General features: G+C 38.4%; 1 protein-coding gene across 1 annotated transcript in view; it reads left to right on the plus strand.

Annotated features, from left to right (window-relative positions):
- The first annotated feature begins 204 nt into the window (after positions 1–204).
- EDNRA (endothelin receptor type A) overlaps positions 205–25,004 on the plus strand; it is a 34,382-nt gene continuing 9,582 nt past the window's right edge. The window contains exons 1-4 of the mRNA XM_049815061.1: positions 205–486; positions 3,431–3,910; positions 16,712–16,839; positions 24,083–24,281. Coding sequence (XP_049671018.1) covers positions 3,509–3,910; positions 16,712–16,839; positions 24,083–24,281 — 729 coding nt within the window. The 5' untranslated portion in view covers positions 205–486; positions 3,431–3,508. The remainder of the gene's footprint in view (positions 487–3,430; positions 3,911–16,711; positions 16,840–24,082; positions 24,282–25,004) is intronic.

Here is a 25,004-nt window from a genome sequence, read left to right on the forward strand (position 1 = left end):
AGCCTTCCCGAGCCCCCTGCGTGCTATGAGCAGGCAGCCGCCGTAGTGGATTCCCAAGGCTGCTGCTTAGACGAGTCCAGCAAAGTAGTTCGGCTCAATTTCGGCGAGGAAACGGTTAAAGAGCTCAGTGTTCCCCTGTGCCCGGGAGGCAGCCTTTGTGTTTAACGTTGGCAGGGGCTCAGTTTGGGCTGGAGGTTTGTTTTAATTGGGGGAGGGGGCAGAAGAGAGGGGACGCTCTGACTTCTGCAGTCCGTCTCTTTCTCGTACTGCTTGAGGGGAGGTGGAGATTTGCAATCCCACCCAGTCAGAGGCAGGCGGGAGGATCTGGTAAGACTATCCCAGGAAAAGCCACTCGGAGGCAATTCTCGGCAGCCGCGGCGGCAGCCCCAGCATGAGCCGGAGCCGGAGCCGGAGCCGCAGCCGGAGCCGGAGCCGCAGCCGGAGCCGGAGCCGGAGCCCGGCGGAGGAGGAGGCGGCACGGCGGGGGTGAGTGCGCGGTCCGCCGCCGGCGGAGCCGGGCCGGAGCCCCTGCCCGTTCCCGGGGAGAGCCCGGCCCACGGCCGCGGGACGCTTTCAGCACTTCTCGCTAACGCTCCCGACAACGATTAGGCGACGGCGGTGCACCCTCTCTGTGTGTGCGTGTGTTTGTGTGCGCGGGTGGGGGGGAGAGAGAGAAGGAGGGAGCGAGGGAGGGAGAGAGAGAACAAGAGACGGGCACAAGGCAGCTTGGGATATCGGCTATTAAATAAAGTTTAACAATACACAGACCTTGCCGGATGCTCTGCGTAGGCTGCAGGGGAGGTAGGACTAATGAGCTGCCAAGCGCCCGTTGGAATTGATCTTTCGCTAGTGTTACAAGCAGGGGATGTTTTTCTTTCGTGTTAGAGGAAGAAATACACGGCAAATACCCCAAGAGCAAAGCGCGCTCGCTGTCCGCGCTGCAGCCGGAGACGACCGAGAGAAATTCGTCTTGTCGGCAGTATTGCCTTCAGCCCTGGTGAAGTTTAGTGGCTCCGGGTGACATCTCGGCTGCCTTTTGGGCAGGTTAACCACTGTTAACGTTTTAGCTCGTCTTTAACACTTCGAACCATGCCATTTCCAGTAGTATGGTCCCTCCCTGTGAATCTCGGCATGGGAATTTTTAGGGCGTGATAGCCCGGGCGAGTTGGGAGCTTTGCTCTCCGCATCTGCGGCTCCTTCTGCGGTGCTGCAGGGGCAGAGGCGCAGCACATGCATGTGCCCTCCAGATTAACACAGCCACCTCCCACGCTCCAGGTATTCCGATTACACGTGAAGGAGAATACTAGATTATGTTCTTACGAAAAGTTATTACGGATGCTAGTATGTTACTTGTATGAGGCAGCAAACATGTTCTATTCTGTAACAATGGACATATTTGAAAATACGCACAGAGGGATGAAGGGCTGTCCGGAATCTGTAAGAAAATAGCCTTTGAAATCATTATATTAGAATTTTTCTAGTTTTCCCTCATCATGAAATGTTTCTTCTGGCAGAGGGAAGAGATAGATGGTAATTGGCAATTTTGTTCCTAGCTTTGCACGCTGGCTGCCTGATTGCCATGCTACCACCGTGTTCATATGATAGATATATCAACTTTTCACAAGACAACATCATTAAATAAGGAGGATACTAATATAACCACTGAAGAATAGGGCTGTGGGTTCTGTTCCTAACTGTATCACATTTACTTGGGCAAGTATGAACTTGGGAAAGTAATTTAAATCAGTGATTCAGTTTTTCCATTTGTAAATTGTGGAAACATAGTCATAGTAAGTAATAAAAGTACTCATACTTGCCTGAAAAGAGTTACAATCAAACACTTCCGTTGTTTCTGATGTGATTTAAAAACCTAAAGTGAAAGCATTTACATCATGCAAACTGTTGCTAACCGCCCTGAGATACAGCTGTAACCAGCATTTAATAAAGAAGGATTTACTATTTAGTATGTGAAACTTTAAAATTGAGTGCATAGGAGCTCATGGTTGGTCAGATCCTCGTCTCAAATACACCAATATAAAAGACTGTAAACGTGGATCCCTGGTCTGTGAGGGATAGCACTCTACACGCCAGAGAGGAATACTCAGGCTAACGTTGCCTTTGCTGCTGTGTATAGGCACACACACACTGCTACAGACCACACACAACAGAAGAGGTTAATAGTAGTAAATATTTATACTGTGGCTGCCTCCAGAAGTCCTATCAGTAAATTGTCTCTCACATTCTTTCTCTGGTAAATTTCTGATTTAATAGCCCCATAGGGAATGAAATTAGGATTAATTTATTTAAAAGGATCCTCCCAAATCCTTCATGTGAGTCTCTAGAAATCAGAAAGTTATAAATACTTTACTTTCTACTCTTCTTTTGGCAACGCTGCCAAAGAGCACTTCGTCTTGTTTCGCAGATATGAGCCATGTAAAGAAATCTTTATCGTAAATTAACTGAGGCTTCAAGGAAATGAACTTGAATGGCCTCCTTGGTTTCACTGGAGGTGTAGTATCTGTACCCCCTGTGGCAGGGAGCCAGCTCTGGTCGTTACACATAGGCAGTCATACTTACCGGGACAGAATGCTATGGTGCTTCCTTTCCTATCTGGAAATGTCATGAGTTGTTGCTTAGAATACTAACCTAAGTAGTTTTTATCTTGAAAAGAGCTTAAATTTTTATAATTGGCTTCACCGTGGATAAATACTGAACATGAGTTGCAATGACATTCAGGAACCAAACGACACATCAAGTTTGAAGGGCTTTTCCTGGCCAGAGGTCTGCCCTGAGACTATAAAAGTCTTCCTCCTAATATTGAGGGACTTTGTATCTGGCCCAAAATCTGATTTGAAATACATGTATTTTCAGTCTGCATTTGAAATCCAGGTAATTAGAAAGTCTGAGAAAGATAATATAAAGCCTCATTGTTCCGATATATAAAAAATATTCAGGAAATTAATAAATTTACTACCTTTAATTATTAATGCAGTGCTGTTACCTTTTTCAAAGAAAAAAAACCCCAACCTTTTATTTTAGCTAAAATATCATTCAGCAGTCTCCAAATCCTCTCTCTGCTGGCTTACTTTTCTTGCAAGACTATATTTTAAAACAGAACTTCATCTACTGTATTTTTCCTGTTCATACACAAATTCTGTCTCAAACTAACAGGGTTTTGTGGGATCTCATTTGTATAAGCCATCAATTACTTATGGAATTTTTTTGTGTGTTTGCCTTTTGTCAGACAGTTAACGTGGGTAATCTAGATTTCAGAGTAGCACAGTGATTCTAAACAGGTATTTATACATATGTGCTATAGAGACTGTACATTCAAATACCCGTCCTAAGTGAGAAACGGGGTGTGTTAGTCTACCTGTCATATTGATTCTGTTTCTTCTTTTTTGTTTTTGCTTATTGTTTCTCCCTGCAGGTGAAAAATTGAGAAGTATCTCACTGAAATACTGAAAAAAACCCGGTCTCACTGAATTTCCTCTTTGGGGACTTCAGGATGGAAGCCTCGTGTTTAAGAGTTTGCTTGCTGCTGCTGGTTGCAGGATTTGTCCTCAGTGACAGCTCTGACAGATATGCTGCCAATCGGAGCGACTTGGGAAACTACTTTTCTACTTTCTCAGGGATCGAATCTAGCATACTCCTCACCACCAGACAGCCCCTGGTGTCCAACCAAACTGTCAAATGCTCCCAGCAGACTAAGATTGCTGAAACTTTTAAATACATTAACACGGTGGTATCTTGTGCTATTTTCATCGTTGGAATGGTTGGGAATGCAACTCTGCTGAGGATCATTTACCAGAACAAGTGTATGAGGAATGGCCCGAATGCACTGATAGCCAGTCTGGCACTAGGAGACCTTATCTATATTGTCATTGATATTCCTATCATTGTGTACAAGGTAGGAGGCAACAACAATACATTCTAATTGCAGTTTCCTTACAAGCATGCTGTCTGTTCTCTACAGTTACTTCTTTGTCTAAGTAGTGCTCTTTTGTCAATGAATAGTCTGCTTCAGATAAAATGCAACTCCTTTTTGCGCTACAACAAAACCCCTGCTCTCGGGTCTCATCTCCATAAAGAAAAAGTGCATCTCCTTTCAAAGATGATACAGGTTATCATTTGGTTAGCTCTTAACCAAAGCGTGGCCTTGGGCATTTTACAGCAACCCTTCATTTATTACAGCTACTATAGCTAGCAAAAGAATTTATGAGGGAAGACTTTTTATAAACTGTTCTCCTCCTTGATGGACTTACAGCATCGGACTAGCTGCTATTTTTGGAATATCCTATCCTTACTTTATGTTTTCACAGAAAATACTCTCGGTGATCTGCAGGCTTCATGTTATGACTTTGCGGAGAGAGATTACGTCAATTAAGTTGAGGGTTAAGGTTTTAATTTAACATTCATTAATAGCAGATTCTCAAAATTATTCCAGAGTTAGTAAAATTAATTATATTACAGAATATTTTTGAAATGTTAGTTTCGTCTGCAATTCTCAAAGTATAGAAAGGATCCTCAGCAATTCTTTAATCTGGTATAAAGTTATCCTGCCCCACTTTTTTATTTTCCATTTTAATTAAACAAAGCCATAAAGCAGTGCTTTTTCTGATGTAATATGTGTTTACTAATGTAACTTGCATGATTCTAGGACAGGCTTGAATGAACAGAACTGAGTTCTTTTTTAATATATCTTGCTGATATTAACTTATCTTAGAAAATCATCAAAGAATTTTGTAAGCTTCTGTCTACATCTTTATGGACTGTATACAGGTGCATAGCTGATAGGGTATTGCAGTTTTTCTTTTTTTTTCTCAGTAAAAAATTAACGTGTTCCTGATAGTAAATAAAACACTAAGTAATATAATGAAAAAAAACCATTCCTCATAATTTTCGCCCTTAAAGATTCTAGAGACTTTAGTTTTATTTACATGTGTTTTAAACAAAACATTTTCATGCATAACTTTATAATAACTAGTGTCCTGTGGTTTCAAATTGGATTTTAAAATTAAAGAGACAGTGAACTGAAAAGATGTATTTTGTATCTATAAAACCTTTGACATCATAACTATTGACCTCCGTTATAAGGCAGGTATTGATAGGACAAGATCATAAAAATTTGAATTCATTAATGGATTAAAAATATGCATATGTGCATACATTACATTTGTACAGAGGCATATTATCTATGGTAGAATGCGGTACCTGGTTCTGATCTTCCAGCAGTATAAATTACAGATAAGTCTTTTAGCTTTATCTGGTTTTAATAGAATATGAATTTGAAACTAGGATAAAGACTGTTAATAATAATGCATGTGATTTAATGGAAATACTAGTTTCCACTTTTCAATATTCCACCTGGAAAATTAAATTATCAATTTGTTGATAAAATAGCAGTTATCTGAAGAGTATTTTGGATTAACAAACTGATGAGAAAGATTAGCCTCTGTCTGATTTGAGATTCACCTGTCTTCCACAGCTGTGTGGATGCCTAATGGGACATGGATTTGGGGTTCTGCATGTTTTCACTATTTTTAGCAAACAGGACTTGTAGCCTGGACTGCATCTCCCATGATGCATTATAGTTGCCTCCCTGCTAAATTATCCTGATGTCTTTATGGATAATTGTTAAGGCAATGTTCTTACTTCTCGTGGTATTTCTGATAGAAATGTTTAGGAAAAATGGCATGTATTTTTTTTCTAACCTTTCAAGAGTTCTGCTGCTTCTTCACAAAGAAGAATGGAAATCTGGAGTTAATTTTGCCTTTCAGAATTGCCTTTAGATGGTCTTCTAAAAATTCTTTAGAAGTTTAGTTAAAAGTAACAATATTTTTTACATTCCCTTTATTACTTTGCAATACTTTTTTTCTATTAATTTTCTGACACTTCTTTGGCATTCTGTAGCTTCACTTGCCTTGCTATGTCTTATACAATGAGCTGAACTGTGGTCCTGAATACCTCTGTACAAGTGAAATTACCTTAGCCTATATAAAAATTAACTTCTGTACTGCAGAGAAGTATTTGATAAATAAAGGCTGTGAATGAAACTGCAGCCCCTTGACATCAATGAAAGTTAATTCCCACATGTAAGAAGGCAGAATTAAAATCTCATTTACAAGTATAATTCTAGCATGTAGTAATTTTTTGAGTGCTTGAACCTCCAAAATATATTACTTAAAAATTACCATATCCAACCATCTTGTTGTGTAAGGTTAGCTGCGTGTATTCTGCATACATGGAAGCATTTATAGCATTTATAAGTGAGTTCTAGTACTTCTGATAAGAAATACTATTATTATTTTTAGTCCATTTTTCATATAAACCATTCAGTAATATGTCTGCTTACATTAGGACCTGATTTTAAAGATTGTTAAATGGCATTCCTGTTTGTATCACTAGGGATCCTAAAATCTGTGGCACAATTTAGCTCCTCTTGTTGAGTGACAGTATCAGGGTGGCCACTGGAAATATCACAGCTTGAAAGTAGAAGTGATAGTCTTTTAAGGAAGAAAATTAGCATAGTTTTATTTTTGTTTTAAAGTTTAAATTTTGAAGTATTTTATACACTTAGTTCTGAACTTTATTTTAAAGATTCTTTTAGCTTCAGAGTCAGCCTTATGTTGAACCATGTATTAGTACCCTATATATACAAATGGTGTCGAACACTTAATACCTTATAGGTCAGATCTTCATTTTTAGGAGGACAAAACAGATCTGAAATCAGAATTAGAGTAAACAAGCATTCATCTGCATATTAAAATAACCAATAGTACAGTATTAGGATGGCCACACTGTATAGAACAAAATGGGTAATACTATGTAATTATAATGTATATATCAGAAATGGGTATAATCACTTTCCTGAAACATAAGGTAGCCTTAACTATTTTGAAAACACTTTCTAAAGAGAAGTAGGTAATGTTACTGATATTCAAATCCATTATACAAATCGTTAGACAGAAGCAGCTGTAAGATTATAGTAATTGAAAATGTAAGGTCCCAGGAGAATTGAGTCCATCAATCTGCTATGGATTTACACAATTAACAAAGATGTGATGCTGGGGGGAAAAAAAAAAAAAGAAATTATATAATTTATGTCAGCTAAAGATATGGTCACAGGTGTTTGACATTTTTATCCTTTCTTCACAGTACACTAGGCTCAAAAATTCCCCCTTACTTTCTCCAATTACTGTAACTATATAGTGGATTCCCCTTAGCAATTTGTTAAATGGATTGAGATGTAAGTAATATTCACTAGCCTCCTTTGAAGATATTCTGTATGTATTAAAGCCCCATTACACTTAATTACTGCTAGTATATCCACTCATAGTATCAAATCAATATTAAAAATTGTAACAAATTGAGTTTTACAGGAAGGATGCCAGTTATAAATCCAGCCTTAAGAGACCGAACTAAGACAATTTCCTTGTCAATCACGTTTGCAGCACCTGGGCCCAAATAGTTTCCTCTTTACCCAAAACATACCCATCTCAAGACATTCAAGATGTCAAAGCCTAAAGCCTCCAAATCAGTAAGAATGACTTCTTTGTAGTGAAGAGAAGATTGAGAAATACAGCTTTCATGTTTTCTGCTGCTGTAGAGGTAGGGTTAAGGCACTGAAGAAGAGACGGGTTTCATACGTCCTTTTCTAGCATCAGATGGCATAGCACATGTAGCTGAAAGTTGCTGCATCACCTGCGTTACCCATCACTTCCATGTGTATTTGTAGCAAACAAGCTAAGTTTGGATGCAATATATGAAAACTTCTTTAGAGGACTGCTTTCCATAAAGAAACTAGACAGTTTTCTGAGGCTATACACAGGCAGCAGCAGAATATCCATAGCACCGCTATTGCCTTGGCTGCGCTCAAGCTCTGGAAAGTCCTCACAGCTGCTGCTGCTGTCCCTGACCAAAGTTTAGCAGAGCAACAGCAAGAACAACAGGTGCTTTCCACAAAAAAAGCTGTCCATAGATCTTTTCTGAGCTCAGGGACCTAGAAACACTCTAGGGCAAGACTCTTACCTTTAGAATGGCACAATTCAGTTTTAACTGTGTGATTGTGAAGTTCTGAGCTGTCTCTGTTTCCATTTTTATGCATTTTAGATAAAAAAATGTTTAAATGAGTTTTATTTATCGAACACTGACCTACATAGGATTGACATAAATTATATTGCCTTACATCTTAATATGCTTAACTCCTTAAACCGTTAGTTTATAAAAAAGTAGATGAAGCAAATGAGCCGGCTTTTAACCTGTTTCTTTAAATGTGAATAACAAAACTTTTTCCTAGTTATTTTACTGGTATAAAATGAAAGACATCTACCCAGAAAACAAGCAAGAGTGTTCTCTGCTCAAACAGCTCAAGAAGATGATGTTTTCTTTAATAAACTAAGCTTTTTTTTAGTAAATTGGTGTTCACGCTTACCTTAGTTGCAATGGCATCTATATCTGAGTAGTCCACCTAGAACATTAAGAATCTAAATATAAAAGGTAGCTGGCAGTAAGCAAACATCTTCAGCCATTTTGTCTTCAGTAAAGGAAGACTAAGCTGAGGAATTTCTAGCCATGGACGTTTTTCAGCATCAGAGCAAATACATAAGTGTTAGACCAATCCCTTCTTAATCACAAATTATTTGGCATATCTGATTACCTTTACTGATGGAATTAATATTATACATAAGCAGGGGAGATAATTAAACACACTGGGACTGATCCTGTAAGCTAATAGAGCAAGTGGCATCTACAGTAGTTATAGTTTTGTGCCAAAGGAGTGTAAAGCCAAGCCCATAGCACACATAAAGTTAAGTCTACTTAGAAAAGAGACACCCCTGCCCTTTAAAAGCAAAATTTGATGTATGCGCAGCTTATATTTCTCAATGAAGTACCAACACCAGTAGGAAAGTCTGAGGCCACTAGTTTAACAACTGCATTCTGGCTTTCACTGAATTTTTATTAGTGACTCCAAGAAGCAACACACTGGTAGCCCAGTGTGATGCAGAAATCCATATAACTTGCTTAGAACATGACCTATTATTTGGGTGTATGTCTCCATGTAGTGATCATACATAAAAGAAATCTAGAGGTAGCACAGGAACTGATCGCTGTGTCCTGAAGGCAGAAGTTACCCAAAATGGAACAGGGAAGGGAAGTCCATCAGGAATCTGTTCTCTCCATTTACAGATCACAGCTTCCTAGCAGAAAGTGTTTAATGTGCATATCAGGGTAGGAGTTAAGGAAGAGATTTTATATCCTAGGTCTTAGTTCAAGATCCACTCCACCTTAAACTAATGGCTGGACTTTGGAGGGGTGGGATATATGTTCAATGCACAGGCAGCCCCTCCCTCATCTTTAATTTCACATCTGATGCCTGCCTTGCTGTTCTGTGGATTTGTAATACTGTACAGTACCTAGAGACTCTAGGTTTAACAGAATATTTTAGTATGTTCGCTCTCTTTAGTTTTCAATCAGCTGAACTCTACAGATAACAAGGAATTGTTTGGATTGTGCATATCCAGGGTTTACAAGTTTGCAGTAATTTCTCAGCAATCCTGTCACTCTCTTTAGTAACACAGAAAGGACAACACAGCTGAAAGAATAACAAAAGCAGTATTTTGCCCAGGGATTGAAAAAATTCTTTTCAACAAATCACCATGCACATAAGCGCACCTTGCAGCTCATTTCCCTGAGGAAGAGCAGCACAGCTTGAGAAACAGTCTACCTGAAAGGATGGGAAGTTAGCCAACACCATGAAGCAACAAAAAAGAAACTAATCCTACTTTGTAAACAGCAAAAATACCACAGCAGAGATGTCTAGAGTTGTTAGGAATGCTTTACCACTAAGTAGATTTTTGTAATAAATATAAACATTTTAACAAGAACGTAAATAGGATTTACTTTTTTTACCAGTTAGTTGAGACAGAATGTTCTGCTTCAAAACAGGGCATTTGTTTTCTTACCTTTCAGGTTCTCTTGAAGTATAATCTATTTTATCTTGTGGAAAAACTATACATGCCCTTCCATAGCTGCCTAAGCAGGAGAAAAAGACTGTAGGCATTCATGAAATGGCATGAGACCCTCTGCTATCTCCACCTTTAGTCAGATGGAGAAAGATGAGCAAAGTAGCAGAAAAAGTTGTGGTAGGGCAATTCAGAGGAAAAAATGTCTTTGATGGTTCTCATGCATCCCCACATAACCCTTCTTCTTTCCAGAAGAAAACACAGTCAGTCTTTTACCCACCCAAATTGGAAAGACAACGGTCTTTGGTTGTAGCAAAATTAGGAATGTATTTCCTGCAAGGAACAGCTGAAGAGACGCAGTGTACATTCTCTACCATGGTAGTACCAGGAATATAAGTATAAGGAAAAACCCAAGTGATACCAGAGTTAGCAGAAGCCCAAACTATCATGTCACCGTGATATACTCAATATTGGTCTTGTGTCCTGCATTATAAAGGTTAGTCTTGCTCTTTGTTTTCCTCTACTTTTCCTCTGCTCACTGTCCTTCCCAAAGTTAAGGCTTTTCACTCCAGCAGTGGAAAGGGAAGGAATACCTAGAGACAGACTTTGTTCTCTCTCCTTCACCCTAACAGCTCTCCCTCTTTCCAGCAAAGTGGTGGAGCACAGCTGGCTTACATATTTGGGATGAGCAACAGTCTGTGGGTCCCAGGCAAGAAATGGATGAGGATTGTCCTGCAATGCAATTCTCTCTTGGATATATGGGTTGTAGGAAGAAGAGAAAGGCTTGAGAACATGCAGTGAATTCTTGTCCTATGAAGTTTCACGGGGACAGAAGGGTCCCAGTTGAGTCACTGAATCAAAATACCACAATCAAAATACCACAAGCAGGAGACTCAATCCACCCTTCTTCCCAACTAACTAGCTTTGCAGATCAAAGCCAGTAGGAACACTTCAGTCAGAATCATCAACTTTTCTCACTTAATGCAGCCAGCTCAGTGGTATAGACCTTGGACACTTCCAAGTTCAGTCAGATTTCACCTGGATTCCAACCAAAACACCAGCTACCATACTTGGCCCATGCCTTGAAGCAGACAAGGGCATACATAATTGTAGAACACAATTTAAGAAAGAGTTTTGCCAAGAAAGCTCAATGTCTCCTAGAGGAAACTAGCCTTAAAAAACAAGGAAAAAAAATACCCCAGATGTGCTGATCTGACAAAACCAGAGGAATTTCTCTTGTCTTTCATTCTGGGCTATGTTGCAAGGAAAGGAAATCACCCTGGAATACACTGGTTTTGTAACTCCCACTGCACAGTTAGGAGATGCTTGTCACATAAAACTAGACATTATCTTGCTTGTTTGGTCCCTTTCTCCATTACTGCACAAATGTAACAGAAGTCATGGAATAAAGAAGGTATTTCTGTTTGTCCTGCTGGAGACAGAGCAGAAACTCTTGACAGCCAGGGTTGTGCCAGAGCTGTTCCATCAGTATCATTGAACACTTAAACGTCACGAAACTCAGGAGAGTATCCTGCATGGGGATGGCATGAGGGGCAAGCTCTGTCTGTACGAAACACAGTTCATTTTCTGGGAAACAGATCTTGTCTGCCAGCACAACAGTGGTCCCAAGTGGATATAGGAAGAGGAAGGCTGTAGAGCACGAGGATTAGATGAGAGCAGGAAGGGGAAGGTATGAAACCTTTGCTTTCATCCTCAGTGCCATGTGGCAGAGAGAGAGGACCTCTTGACATGTAGTTGTTGAACCAAAGCAGTTTTTATAGAGCAGTTCAGAGCTGGTTCACATCCAGCACCTAACCCAGTCCCTCTATTTTGGGCTGAGCTCCAGGGTCATCATCTGCCTGTAAACACACAGTATCAGCCCAGTATTAGATAAAGACTGTGGATGCACACGCATATGTACTGGTGAATACTCATGTGGCTGGATTATAACATTCTCACTTTTAGACTATATAAATTGCTTGGGATGCACAGTAAGACTTTATGTTTTGTACATCAGCTAGTATACTAACGGAGCTTAGAAAACAGCAACAGCACTAGAATAAAATCAACGGAGTGACATTTAAAAATCATTGCAAAGGAATGTTCTCAGTGCTGCTGTTTTGTTTGTTTCAAGCTGCAGCGTCAGGGCAGAGAGGCCATATAAAGCAGCAGAGAAGGAGGGATGATCAGGGAAGCTGCGTCTGTCTGGTCACTTTGCTGAGGTTTTTTAAGAGCGACAGCAGAACCTTGAAATCTTGGTTTCTGATTTCAGCATAAAAATATGCTGTTGACGACACTCTTTTCTCGCTCAGGAATTGCACCACAGTTGAACTGTATGAAATACTCCTAAATTTCAAACTGCACAAGGGGAAAAGCGCATTTCCTTTGCCGCATGTCTTATTTTGAAACCTCAGAGATTTTGTAACTGGGTTTGCAAAAGCACAATCCATTTGACCAACTCAGAGAGAACTGGGATACAAGTTGGGATAATCAGCCTGATTCCTCCTATCCTTGTGCCTTGAAAGAAAATGTAATCTGCTAAAATTTTATATTCATTTTGTTTGGATATTAAAACATACAAAAGCACTGGAAGAGCAGAGCCATTAGTCCCAGTTCTTATATCATCCCTAAGTAAATCAGGACTAATTAAATTAATTTCCTGGGCCCATTTTTTTATACAAAATAAATGTGTTATTTCCCTCCAAAGTTTCTGTACCCTGCTAGGGCAGAACAGAGGGGAATGCACTTGTTTTGATGTAAAATTAGTAAAACCAAAGACAGGACCAGATTTGCCAACTAAAAATATCTACAGAAGAAAAAACTGGCACCTGATCCAAGGGGAACTAATGAATGCCTAGCTGATGCAGAACGAGAATTGAGTATACCCACAGAAATGATTGCAAAGTTAATCTTAAAAATCAAGTAACTTAATTCTGATCCTAGTGATTTTGATTAAAATCAACTTTAAAAGAATGTCTAATGATTTGGTGCTGATGTTATTTCAATTAGTGGAAAAGTGTAAGAAACAAAAGGAATAAAATACTTTTAATCTTATAAAAAGAGAGCTTCCTAGGGTGTGGGGAAGATGTGTACATGCTGGAACCACGATAAAGCTTCCCTCTGAGGAGTAATGAGTTAGTGAACCTTTTTCAAGTACAACGCTCTTCTTTTTGAAGCTAATATTTGCCTTGTAGTAAGAGAGTTTCACAGTCACTACAAAGTGCTTGTTCGTTTCTATTGCTGGGTGTACACTACAGCCACAGTCAGTGCACATAAATGAATAGGTGTCTATCTTTTGATTGCCTTTTAAAGTGTGATCAATAATGGTAAATCAGTTTTGGGGCTCTGGTTGGCTCAGGGAGTTGACAAAAGTCTGGTAGGACCTCTTTTCCCTGGCAGTGCCATTTATAATTTAGCCTTCACACAGTGGTTCCTGAAAACTATTTTGATTTTACCCAAACCCAGACAAGAGTCTGGAGCTGAAATTCCATGTGACTACAACTGATGGGAGAATTACCACAGATTCAGATTGCCCCTTCTTCTTCCAACATTTTTTCTGCAGCCCCTAAAGCCTCATGCAAGAGTTCTAGGCGAGAGGCAAAAATAGGCCATGCGAACATTTGTTATAATGTTGCGAATCTACCTAGGTTATAATTCTGCTGGAACTTTCAATGTATTTAATTAAGTCCATAAATACAGATAAAATCAGAGGAACTAATCAGCAGCTTGCAGGTATAATCTCATTACCTTTGTTACTGAAGGTACTGACAATAGTTAAATCACCAATCCTAGTGATCCACTCCCTGGCCTTCTGGCACAAGGGGGATTTGCTTTCACTAAATATGATTGTCCTAAACTGGAATACCACTGCAAAGGTGCTCACATTTTCTCTGCTCTGGTCTTGATGGTAAATAAGATACTCGGCTTCCTTGAAGAAGGCAAGAGTTCTCAATATGCCAGAAAACACACAGCAACATACAGGAAGTAGACAAACTTGGACTGACCCTATAGCTTATGTTGAGAAATCTCATTTTAATAATCAGCTGAAGAGAAAAAATAATCCAGTAAAAAATACAATGCCTAACAGATAACCCCTTTCCTATTTAATGAGCAGTCATACACATAAGTTTGCTTCATAGTATTAGCCAACCCAGTTTGCAGAAAGTTTTGAATTGCTAAAATCTGTCTTGAAATACAAGTAATCAAATGACAATATGAATGTGGTCCTAGAGAGAGACATAGGCAGCATGTAGTACATAGCTGCTTCCAGCATTTTTGAGGTATTATTTGGGGAGAAAAAAGCACAAGTAATTTAGCATTGTGATGAATGGCTGCAAAAAAGAGCGGATGTGAAAAAGCCAGATCAGGACTGACTATAAAGAGAAGATGAATTCCTACAAATCTGGCATTCAGTGATAAACATCCTGTACTCTATAGCAAAGTGCTCTGAAAAACTCATGCTGTGAAAAAACAGAAAGGTAACTCCTACCTTAACTGAGATGAAGAGAGATGTGAATTTTAACTCCTCATAGTTAACATTTATATTGTTAAAAGTAGTGATTATTAGTATGTTTCAATTTAACAGTAATTTAAATAGAAATAAAATGTTTACTTTGAATACTGCAGTCCTGAGCTACAACCAATTTTTTTTTCTAATTCTGCAGACAGAATCCACCCACTCTTATTAGATGAGTGTTTTCCAGAGCCTAAGCATCTGCTGAAAAAATTTTCTAGTCCTTGTGGTTGCAAAGATAACTCTCAAAATATGAAGCGACTGTAAGCAAAGAAGTCTGCCCAAGTATAAAGATGGCCTGGCAGAACAGGTCTGCAAGAAAGTAGACTCTGAAAACAACAATTCAAATTTCTATTGATTTAATCATATTCCAAACAGTATCATCTTTGTTCAGTTTTAACTGTAAAAATGTTAAAAATATATGATTCATAGGTTGTGTTTATTGTGGAAAGAACACAGCTAATGTTTGTGTGCAGAATACAATGGCATCAGTCCTTGCACGTTTGTGCAGATGAAAGTATGGTTCCGTGTTCTCTCTTTTCCATTTTGCGCTCTTGCCCAGGGGCAGCTAGACAGTGGCACATCACTTATACTGTATTTATTGGAAACACTTGTTTACAGTTTAGCTCCATCTCATGCACTTGAAAAAAAAACTGTTGTGAAGTTTAAATCTATTTTAGTTCCATAAAACAGTCCCAGGTCTGGATCTGACTCTCTTCAAAAATTCAGCAAAATTAGGTTTTAGAAGCTTTCAGAAGCTTGGGTTTGGCTTATAATTGTTACTTCATAGTGTATAATTTGCTGTCTTCCTCTGAAGCAAATAAAAACATCTCCAAATTTAGATGGTACCATCAATTCTGTGTTCTAGCCTTTGTTCAGTAAGGCTTAATATAAATCCAATGACTGCACAGTAGTAATAATTAGTTAATTATCCAGTAAGACAATTATTATTACTGCCTTTGAAAATATGCCCCCCTGTTTATATAGTGGATACAACATCAACTAGGATGTTGACAAAGTTACACATCTGGCTCAAGCACTTGATATTTTCATTTCAAATCTAATGTTCTCTGTTACACAACCACTTTAACAGAAGTTGGTAAGAGCATAAGAACTGCTGGGCTACATCACACAAAGAACTCGTCTTACCTCTTATTCAGTATCCTACCCCTGGCAAAGGCTCAGTAGCAGAGGCTTAGGGAAGAAGATTAAAAAAACAGTAGCGCAAGAGTGACTCTTCCTGTTCTGGAGAAGGTTTAGTGACTTCATTTTTCAAAAGAGTATTCATGGCAACTTAAGAGTCCTTTCTTGAATGGAATCAGCTAAGTTAGAGCTCAGTAGTTTGTATGGACTTCATAATTTTTTGCTTATTGCATTTACTTACATTTAATGTAATCTGCCATTTTACTGCCAGGCACACAGTAAAGGGAGATCTTCTGTGATTCTGCAGTCACTTGTACATTTGACTATCCTGAATAATAGCCTGTATTTTATATGTATACCTGTTCAATGCTTTAACAGTTACAGCTAGAAAGATTACTGTTTAGATGCTAATTATTCACAACTATTCACATGAATCAATGTATTCATATTTGTTATATAAATGCTTCCTTGGAAATACTAATCTAAACCCCAGCCACTCATTCACATCTTTCCAAATGGGTGCTTTTCTGTTGCCTTGTAGTACAGCCCACATGTATGTAAGATGTTAATCCTTTAAAACATAATATGGAACAAATTATGTATGTACAATATTTTCTCCACATGCTTAAGAATCTGGCAGTGAATACTGTCATGAGTTACATAGTGGTATATGTACAATGACAAGAATCTACTTGCGTGCAGCATGAGAATTTGGCTCTGAGGTACTTCATTAAGAACTGCGAGTTACGCTTTGACTGCTTGGTTCTGGGACATGGTAATTGCAACCATTTACGACAGGGCTGAGTTAGATTTTCATTACTCAGTACTGGTAGCCGAAGCACAATAATAAAAACTCTTTTAACAATGCAAGTTGCTGTTACAACAGTACAAGGTTGACACCTCAAACTTTCACCCCCTGTGCTTCTATAGTAGCAGTTACTTCCCAGGTTCACTCACTACTAAGGATGTGCTTGAGGTATGGAGAATTCAAGGTTACAATGGCTGTGTCCAAGACAAGAAATAATACAATTGTTACATAATTGGTAAGTTACTGTTTAAATATTCTGATTATTTTATATCTTCTCTTTAGCTCCTTGCTCAGAAGTGGCCTTTTGGAGATTCTGAATTTGGACAATTTCTTTGCAAATTCCTTCCCTTTATACAGAAGGCATCAGTGGGAATCACAGTCCTTAATCTCTGTGCCCTTAGTGTGGACAGGTACAGTATGTTTTACTCTTTTGATAGACACTGTTCTTGCCCTTGCAGTTTTCCTAAAACTGGGAGGACTCAGTAGGGTCTTCTTAGCAGGCAGACCACAGTATAGATGTAACTTACATTCTGTTTTTTGATATCCTGACTATAACAAAGCACCACATCTGTGGCTCCAAGTATAATATGAAGCCATGGGACTAATTAAATTTAGAGGGTTTTGAAAAGGTATTTAAAAGCTCTAATAAAGCATTCTTTCAATTTCCTTTACCAAACAATAATTTATCAGGATTTGACTCAGTATTCAGACTTCTTTCTTTCATATGACTTCATGTTTGTTTTGTATTTGAACAGGATCATAATCTTTCGTCTTAAAAACAATTTTTTCAACTCACTGCCTGTGGACCATAATTACAGCATTTATTTTGATAACTTTTATAACTAATCGAGTTTTATTGAAAAACATGTTGGAAACTTGCGTTGATAGTTTGGAAATTAATGCCTCTGCTAAAAGTGCTTGGGAAGATACATAAACTTTTTGATAGAACAACAGCTAAGATGCTTTTGAACATTATGCTTTTTCTCTTCATACATATAAGGCAATAGCAGATGAAGACTTGACTTGTGAAAAAGCTATTTTTTTGGTCTTGAGTTTACTTGATCATGTTCTCATCCAAAATATCAGTAATTCTGATGCAGTAAATATTGATAAATAAAATACATTATGGGTATTAGTACAGCAATGCAAAGGTAAAAGAAACTTTAAAATTAATCTGGGTTTGTTTTTACATAAAAAGTTGATGTACAAGGTTTGCAACGGAAGAGTAACTTAGTAGTATCTGTAGCTGAAATACAGTTCCTTATTGCATAAGTAACTCATTAGCTGAAGCCAGAAACAAAAAAAATGTAATATAGGCAGGTGTTCTATTTCCATTTCTGAGTCTGACAACTATAAAAAGAATTCTGTTTCTCAAACAAAATCTGCCCAGCATAAAATACAATCCCATGGACTGCTCTAAGGAATAAATCATAGATCAAGCACATATGAAACAGTTTGTTAGGTAAGTCCTGACCAATGCAATTTCACTAGATTTAGTCCTACTGTTACATGCACTTTCGTAAACTGGAAGTAAGTCAGCTGAAGCTACCGCTTTATATATGCATATATGTATTTTTACACGTACTGATTTGCTAATCCTCACAACAACCAAATGCTGTTTCCATTTGAGTACAAAGTCTTGTATGGGATCAGACTCAGACTATTTAATTTCCTCCCTCAGTTTGCACACTTTGTCAAGGACATATTCTTTATCATCTGGTGCTACTCTAGTAAATGGTTGCAGAGAATGTGTGTTAGAAAACAGATGTGTACAGCCAGATTCTGATATTGGCTAACATGAAGTATATCTAGGTTAAATCAACATAAAATCAGGATCAGAGAGCACCTTCACCAAGTTAGGTCAGGTGCTGAAAGTAGTCACATTAATACAAAATTCCACATTACCTACTGTTTGCTTTTTAGTATGAAAAATGAGTAAATATGGAATTTTGTGCTGTCACAGCTGGACTGTTTCTGATCTACAGGCAAGTTATTTTTTTCTTTAAAAAGCTCCTGAAAACTATCTCATTGATAGTTATTTTGGGTGTCTGTATATAGAATTGCTTTCTACGAGGTAGAAAAAGATGGAGTCAATTGGTATAATGAATTCAAAGCTCCATAGCTTTGATAATTGTTGACTCCTGTCCTTCTTGCAGACTACAGCCCAATTTAGAACAAGATATTTTTTTTTTCCTGCAAGGACTGTGTTCTGTGCTAACTACATCCTACGGTGAAACTCCAGTCATTACTAGTGCCCCTCACACAAAGCAACTTGCACTAACAGTGTGTTAAGGTTTAACTGTGTATGCCCAAGGGGAACAATGTCCACTCACAGGTGGAGAGGGTTTCAAGAGGCTGACAGAAAACACCAAAACAGCCATTCACCCTTCAGAGGAAGCTCACACTTGTTTCAGATGTTTCTCAGGCATTTTTAAATGCTAGGTCATGATGGTGACAGTAGTCTGACTCTTTTTCTATACAGTGCCTGACTGTGACTAAGAGGAAGGATATTTCCCTTCCTGAGCTTTTATTCTTACATATGTCTCAGGCATAATGATTTTGATGAAGAAATGGTTTTAAGAAGAAGAGTAAAGATATGGATCGCATTTAATAAGTATACACCCTCTTCTTGCCTCTGCATACCAAATTCTATAGAACAGTAATCTCAGGGTAGGTAGGTACTTTCATTTGGCCTAACTTCCAGTAAGTGTATTAAGTAAGTCAAGATTTTACCACTAAAACAAATCTCCAAGAGCTTTATTTTATTAAGAGCTTTGCAACCAACATAATGCTGGCTATCTTTAAAATCGAAGAACAGCTGTGATCTCTCACAACAAAGAGGAATAGATTGATATCAGCAACAGTAGTAGTGTCATTTAGGAACTGTTCTGACACTAATCTTGACAGTGACTGCTTCTTACATCCTTGATAAAGTCTCTTATCTTTTCTGTATTGCTTTTCCTTCTTATAAAGGGCCGATGATACTTGAGGACAGAAATATGTTATACTAGTGGGCCATTTCAACAACTAATTTTCTAATGCAGTCAAAAGAAACAGGGAAACAAAAGTACCTACTCTGTAAGGCAGCAAGCATAGGGGACTGGGAGTTCAAAGACAAGCTATAGCCCATAATTTAATTTTCATATACTCCTTGATTTCATTTCATAAGGCCTACAATACATTTTCTTTTTTAATTCTGATTAGATACCAGTATGGTAAAGTTAATCCAAATTGTTCCAAAAACTAATGTGAGCCACAGCAAAAACCACAACCATGCTGCATTAATGAGATCAATACTGGAAGGCTAACTAGATTTCTAGAATTATTCTTTACCAAAGAACAATGAAATCATGGAGAGGGCATAGAAAAGCATCAAAAATGATTCAGTGGCCTTACAGATCTCAGTTTGTTGCTTATTAAAAGTGATACTTAAGGAGCCACTTAAACATAATATCCAAGTACTGAAATACAGATGATGTATCACATATTCATGGGGTCTTCAGCTTAGCAAAGAAAGATATAATAAGAACCTATAGAACAAGGTTTCAGCCAGACAGATTCCAAATGAAAATAAGGTACACATTTTAACAATGAGGGTGATTAACTACAAGAAGAAACCACCTTGGAAAGGTGAAGGTGTCCTGCTCTTAATATTCTCAGATCAAGACAGGATGTCCTTCTGAAAGAAATGCTTTAAGCAAGTTATAACTAGATAGGAGTGCAAAATATTTAATTGTATGTATGTATACTTCATGATGTAATGATCCCTTGTCCTTAAGTACTGTGAATCTATATGGATAAGTAGCAGGAGGGAGAGGAAAAAAAAAAAAAACAAAAAACCCCAAGCTGGAATAAATAGGAAGAATGGGAGAAGAGGGAGGAGAAGAAAACAGAGGAGAGAGAGCAACTGAAGAGCACAATATACTAAAGTTGACAGCACATGCATGAGCAGTAGAAAATGAAAAGGGGAGGGAGAAAAGGAGCCACAGCAATAAACAGAGAAAAGGAAATGACCTGGAAAAGAACTGAATATTTTAGACAAGGTTGGAGACAAAGGGGAAACAAACAGGAAAAAGGAAAGTAAAACAAAACACTCATACAGAGATTTTGGATTAGACAATTAAATGTAATGCATGATGCATGTATTTTATGTCAGTTCCCTGGCAGACATCCTGTATTTTCTAAATATGAAGGAAATAAACCCTGCAGTATTTTCCCACTCCTAATTATGGGAGGTTTGTGGCTAGACAAAGATCCTATATATTACATAACTCACAGAACACCCACTTTAAACATTATACTACCACTATTTTTCAAATCACTCTTACAGCAGTGAGTAAAAAGACCAAGTAATTGCAGGGTAATATGCATTCAGCAAATTCTGATCTAATTACTGAGCTTCTTATGCTTTAGCTGAAACCATTCATAAAATTCTTCAGTCAATAATTCCTTATCTGATAGTTATTTTAATTGTGAATGGGAAAAAAATTGCTAATAAAATACATACAAGACCCAAATCCTTACTGCTGTGCATACTGATCTCATGTGGAAAACAGACATAACTCAAACAGAACAGGTACAAAAATGCAAGAAAGGATAGAATTGGATTCACAATTTACAACCCATTTGTTGACACTTACATAGTTACACAGGTGACACATCACAAACTTTGCATTTCTTACTTGAAAAATATGTATAGTCAACATGCCCCTGTTTGCTAAGAACATCATTCAGTCAAGGATGAGATAGTATCATGTACCTCGTGCAGCTGATGGGACAGACTATAAAATTGCCAGTCAGTATAAAGTAAACTTCAAATTGATTGTTAAATTTCCAAAGTTCACAAATATTTGAGTATTTGTGTGAAAAGTTATGTTTCTATGAATATTCCATTTAGTCATTAAAGCCAATATTTGATATTTGGTAAAACAAAATATGAGAGGATCACAAATTATTTAAAATTAAATTTGAATTTTAATATGAATAAATATGTGTGAGAAGATATGATGCTAAATGTTACTTTCTCAATTATCTCAACTATCTCAGTATCGTTTATTTGTTTCGATGCTCTCAGAATTCCAACCTCTTAGACCTCCTCCCCATGAGTGAACCATTGCCTCACTCCTGTCTGATATTCTGATAAGGATGCCTTTAGAAGATGTTTTTTTTTTTTTAATCTGCAAGTCCAAAATGTAGTTTGCTTTTGTATGTTCAAAATCTTTATACATACATTTCTGTTAAAATTATGTACTAAGAACCTGTCTATAGTACACCTGTTACTGTGCCGTGTATAAATATTGCTATAGATATCAAAGTAAAAGTTTCTAGTCTGTTTACTGCAAGAATGATGGCATCCAAAACTCTGACACCTTCCAGTGATGTTCTGTAATAATGTTTTCTGAAGTTTTTGTGAGGGGCTTCTGGCCTGATCTTGCACTCATGCATCTTCCTGTAACATCGAGGCTGCAGGGGATTTAACTCACAAGTCTTCCATCCTGTTAAGAAGAACACTTCCAAACTAAAAAGGGGATGTGATACAGGAAATCAGAAGAAATGCTATGTGTGTGAATCCCAAATTAGTGTCTTGGTTAGAGGACGGGTGAGGAAGCCTTTTAATAACTCTAAATTTTACTGATCTCTGTAGCCTAGGTCCTGTATCACTTAACTAATGTTTTTTCCCATCGGAAGCTCTTCATTCCTTCTATCTCAGAAATTCAAAATCCAGTGCGTCTGAGTACACTCAAAGAATCCTAACCCAGAGTTCTCAACTACTCTTTTCCTTAAACCCTTGTTATCCCTGAGCCTTCAAGCCCATGCCAAAACTCTGTATTCCTTCCAATCACATCTCTGCTATCCCACCCTAACCCTTGCACAACCTAGTCCTCCAGCCTAAAGCTTTCTGATCTAAATTCCCCTGTTCTTTCCTTCCCTTGCCAAACCTCACCCATCCCTGCAACTCAGAGCCTACATACTTACAAATTGTGTCCTCCTGGTCTGTTGAGGGCATCTCCTTTCCCCATACCTTTCACCTTGCTTGTGCCTGCTGGTATGCCCTTTTGTACTCTGGTTAGCTGCTGTCATCAGCTACAACCCCCCTCCCCATTTCCTTTTCTCTGAAAAGCTTAACCTTGGCTCATGCCTTGGAAAGTTGTTAAGAATAGAGGTGGCAGCTGCACATATCCAAACGTATCTGCCAAGAGTCTAGGGGGCAGAAAATGAGGGTATGTCTGAGGAAGAAAGAATACTTCCCATAGTCAGTAAAATGACACAGCTCCCTACCATTTATAATCTGCTTCAGTGACTTCTTATTCTGACATTTTTTTAAAGCAGATTAACAACCTTTCTTGACTTTTTTTTCTCCTCAACTAAAGACTAATTCACCACTGGATGCCATAATATATCCATGTAGCACTGTAATTCCAAATGGGAAGGTGCTATTATTTTAGGGAAGTAAAATAAACAGTTTAGAAACTGTTACATCACCAATGACAGAAAGCTCTCCAACATAATTTTTAGATGGCACTGTCTTTGCTAAATTGTTAGAAATGCTAAGTAACTTGTTTACTGCAGCTATTGCTCGACAACAGTTAAGTCTGCTACTGAAAATTTTATTTATGGACTGGTTTGTACTCTGTATTGTATGCCTATCAGTCTTCTCCAAATAGCTGTTGACCAGAGTTGGCAGAGAGGTTGAGGTCTCAAAGCTAATAAATTGCTACGAGTTCCTTGAAAACTCGCAGACAAGTAGGGGAGAAAGACACTCTCAGTTGCCTGACTGGGGGAAGGGCTGCAGCCTGGTAACAAGAATCCTCCAGCATTGGAGGGACAGAGAAGGTAAAGAGAGGAAGAGGAAAAAGGAGAGATGCATGGGCCATCTTTGAAACTTCTTTAAGAGTTCACACCTTTTACCAAGATGACAGTTGAGACACATACACATAGGAAAGCAGGTTTCAATAATTCCACTTTTTACAGAGCAACTTGCTATCTAAGGGATAAAGTAGTGCGAAAAGATGTTGGTTTTGCCACATCCAGTCTTTTTACCCATGCGCTTCAGTTTCTCATCAGAAAGGTGATGCAGAGGCTGAGATAGCTGTCAGAAAGTCCTAACTAGCACTCAGCTGTAGTCTAAGGCAAATACAGAATATGCTGCATAAACCCAGCATTTTTAACATTCAGTAGTGTAAATAGAAGAAATGCATTTTCATTTAATGAAGAGTATTTTCACAGTATTTCATTGCATGGAAGCTGACAACTTCAGATAGCACTGCTATTACAGCTGAGGTAGCTGAAGGAGATAGGCGTTTTGTATCCATTAGAACGGCTTGGGTGCCTGGAAGCTCTTTTTCTTCTGTTATGTAAGCTGATCTAGTGGAAGGTACAGTCTGTCCTCACAAACCTTGCCTACTTTAATTAGAAATCATTAGCGTAGTCCACATGGCAGAATTCCACACAGTCCTGTACCTAAGTAGAACAGTTGCAGCCAGCTCTCCGCTAACCCCCCTTGATGAGCTCTGCTGTGTCCTAGGTGGCTTGACAGCTGGCAGAGCCCCTGGAACAGGCAGAAAAAAACAAGCAATGCAAGTCTAAGATGTCTCAATTTAAGGAAGAAACTGAAGGTTGGAAACTAATGCCTCTTATACTGGTCTCTTTCAGGTACAGAGCAGTTGCCTCATGGAGTCGTGTTCAGGGAATTGGAATCCCTATGATCACTGCTATTGAGATTTTCTCCATTTGGCTTCTGTCCTTCATACTGGCTATTCCAGAAGCAATTGGTTTTGCTGTGGTACCTTTCAGATACAAGGATGAAGGTTATGTTACGTGCATGCTCAATCCTACAAATAATTTTATGTTGGTAAGTAACATCCTTTCTTCTCTTTTTTGAATCCACAGTATATAGGTTAGACAGTTGAGATACCGGATTATAATACACTTTATTCATCCATTAAAGTGCAAAATGTATTCTAATGTATATTGGTGCAAAGAGGATCCTTCATTTACAGGGACCTGTCTCTACTTTCAGCCAGAGATACTAAATGGGACTTTACAACATTTTCATTTCTTCACTGCTGAGGATTCTTAATACAGAAATTTGCAATTTGGGCCTGCTTAAAGTACAATCAAGAGATGTATCAGGGTAGCCAGAGCCTTGGAAGGTATTGTTTCTCTAGGTATAACACCTTAGAGCTTGTAACTGTCAAAACCCATGTTTTACCATGATTAGTCATCATTTTGCATGCTGTAGCCAGCTCTTTTGGCAGATAAAGAAAAGGGTGGGACCATGCTCTAACATAACTTCTCCTATATGCACTTACAAAGTCAAGCAGAGAATAATCCCTTCCTTTACAAAAAATCATGACTACAAATCAGACAGACTCAGATCTCCAACCTAGGTAGCTTGGGCACTGTTAGCTGTCATGTAGATACAGCTACTCAAGAGCAAGAGAAGTGCCTAAGACATACCAGGCTTCTTTGGCATGTTTCATAGCCCTCATCCTCTGTGCTACAGCAGCTTAACAGTTGCCAATACCTACATTAGCGTTCAAAGCAAGTCAGGTGAGTAGTCACTACAGAATTA

The sequence above is a fragment of the Accipiter gentilis genome, chromosome 12 (genome assembly GCF_929443795.1).
Source record: "Accipiter gentilis chromosome 12, bAccGen1.1, whole genome shotgun sequence".
Classification (NCBI taxonomy): Eukaryota; Metazoa; Chordata; class Aves; order Accipitriformes; family Accipitridae; genus Astur; species Astur gentilis.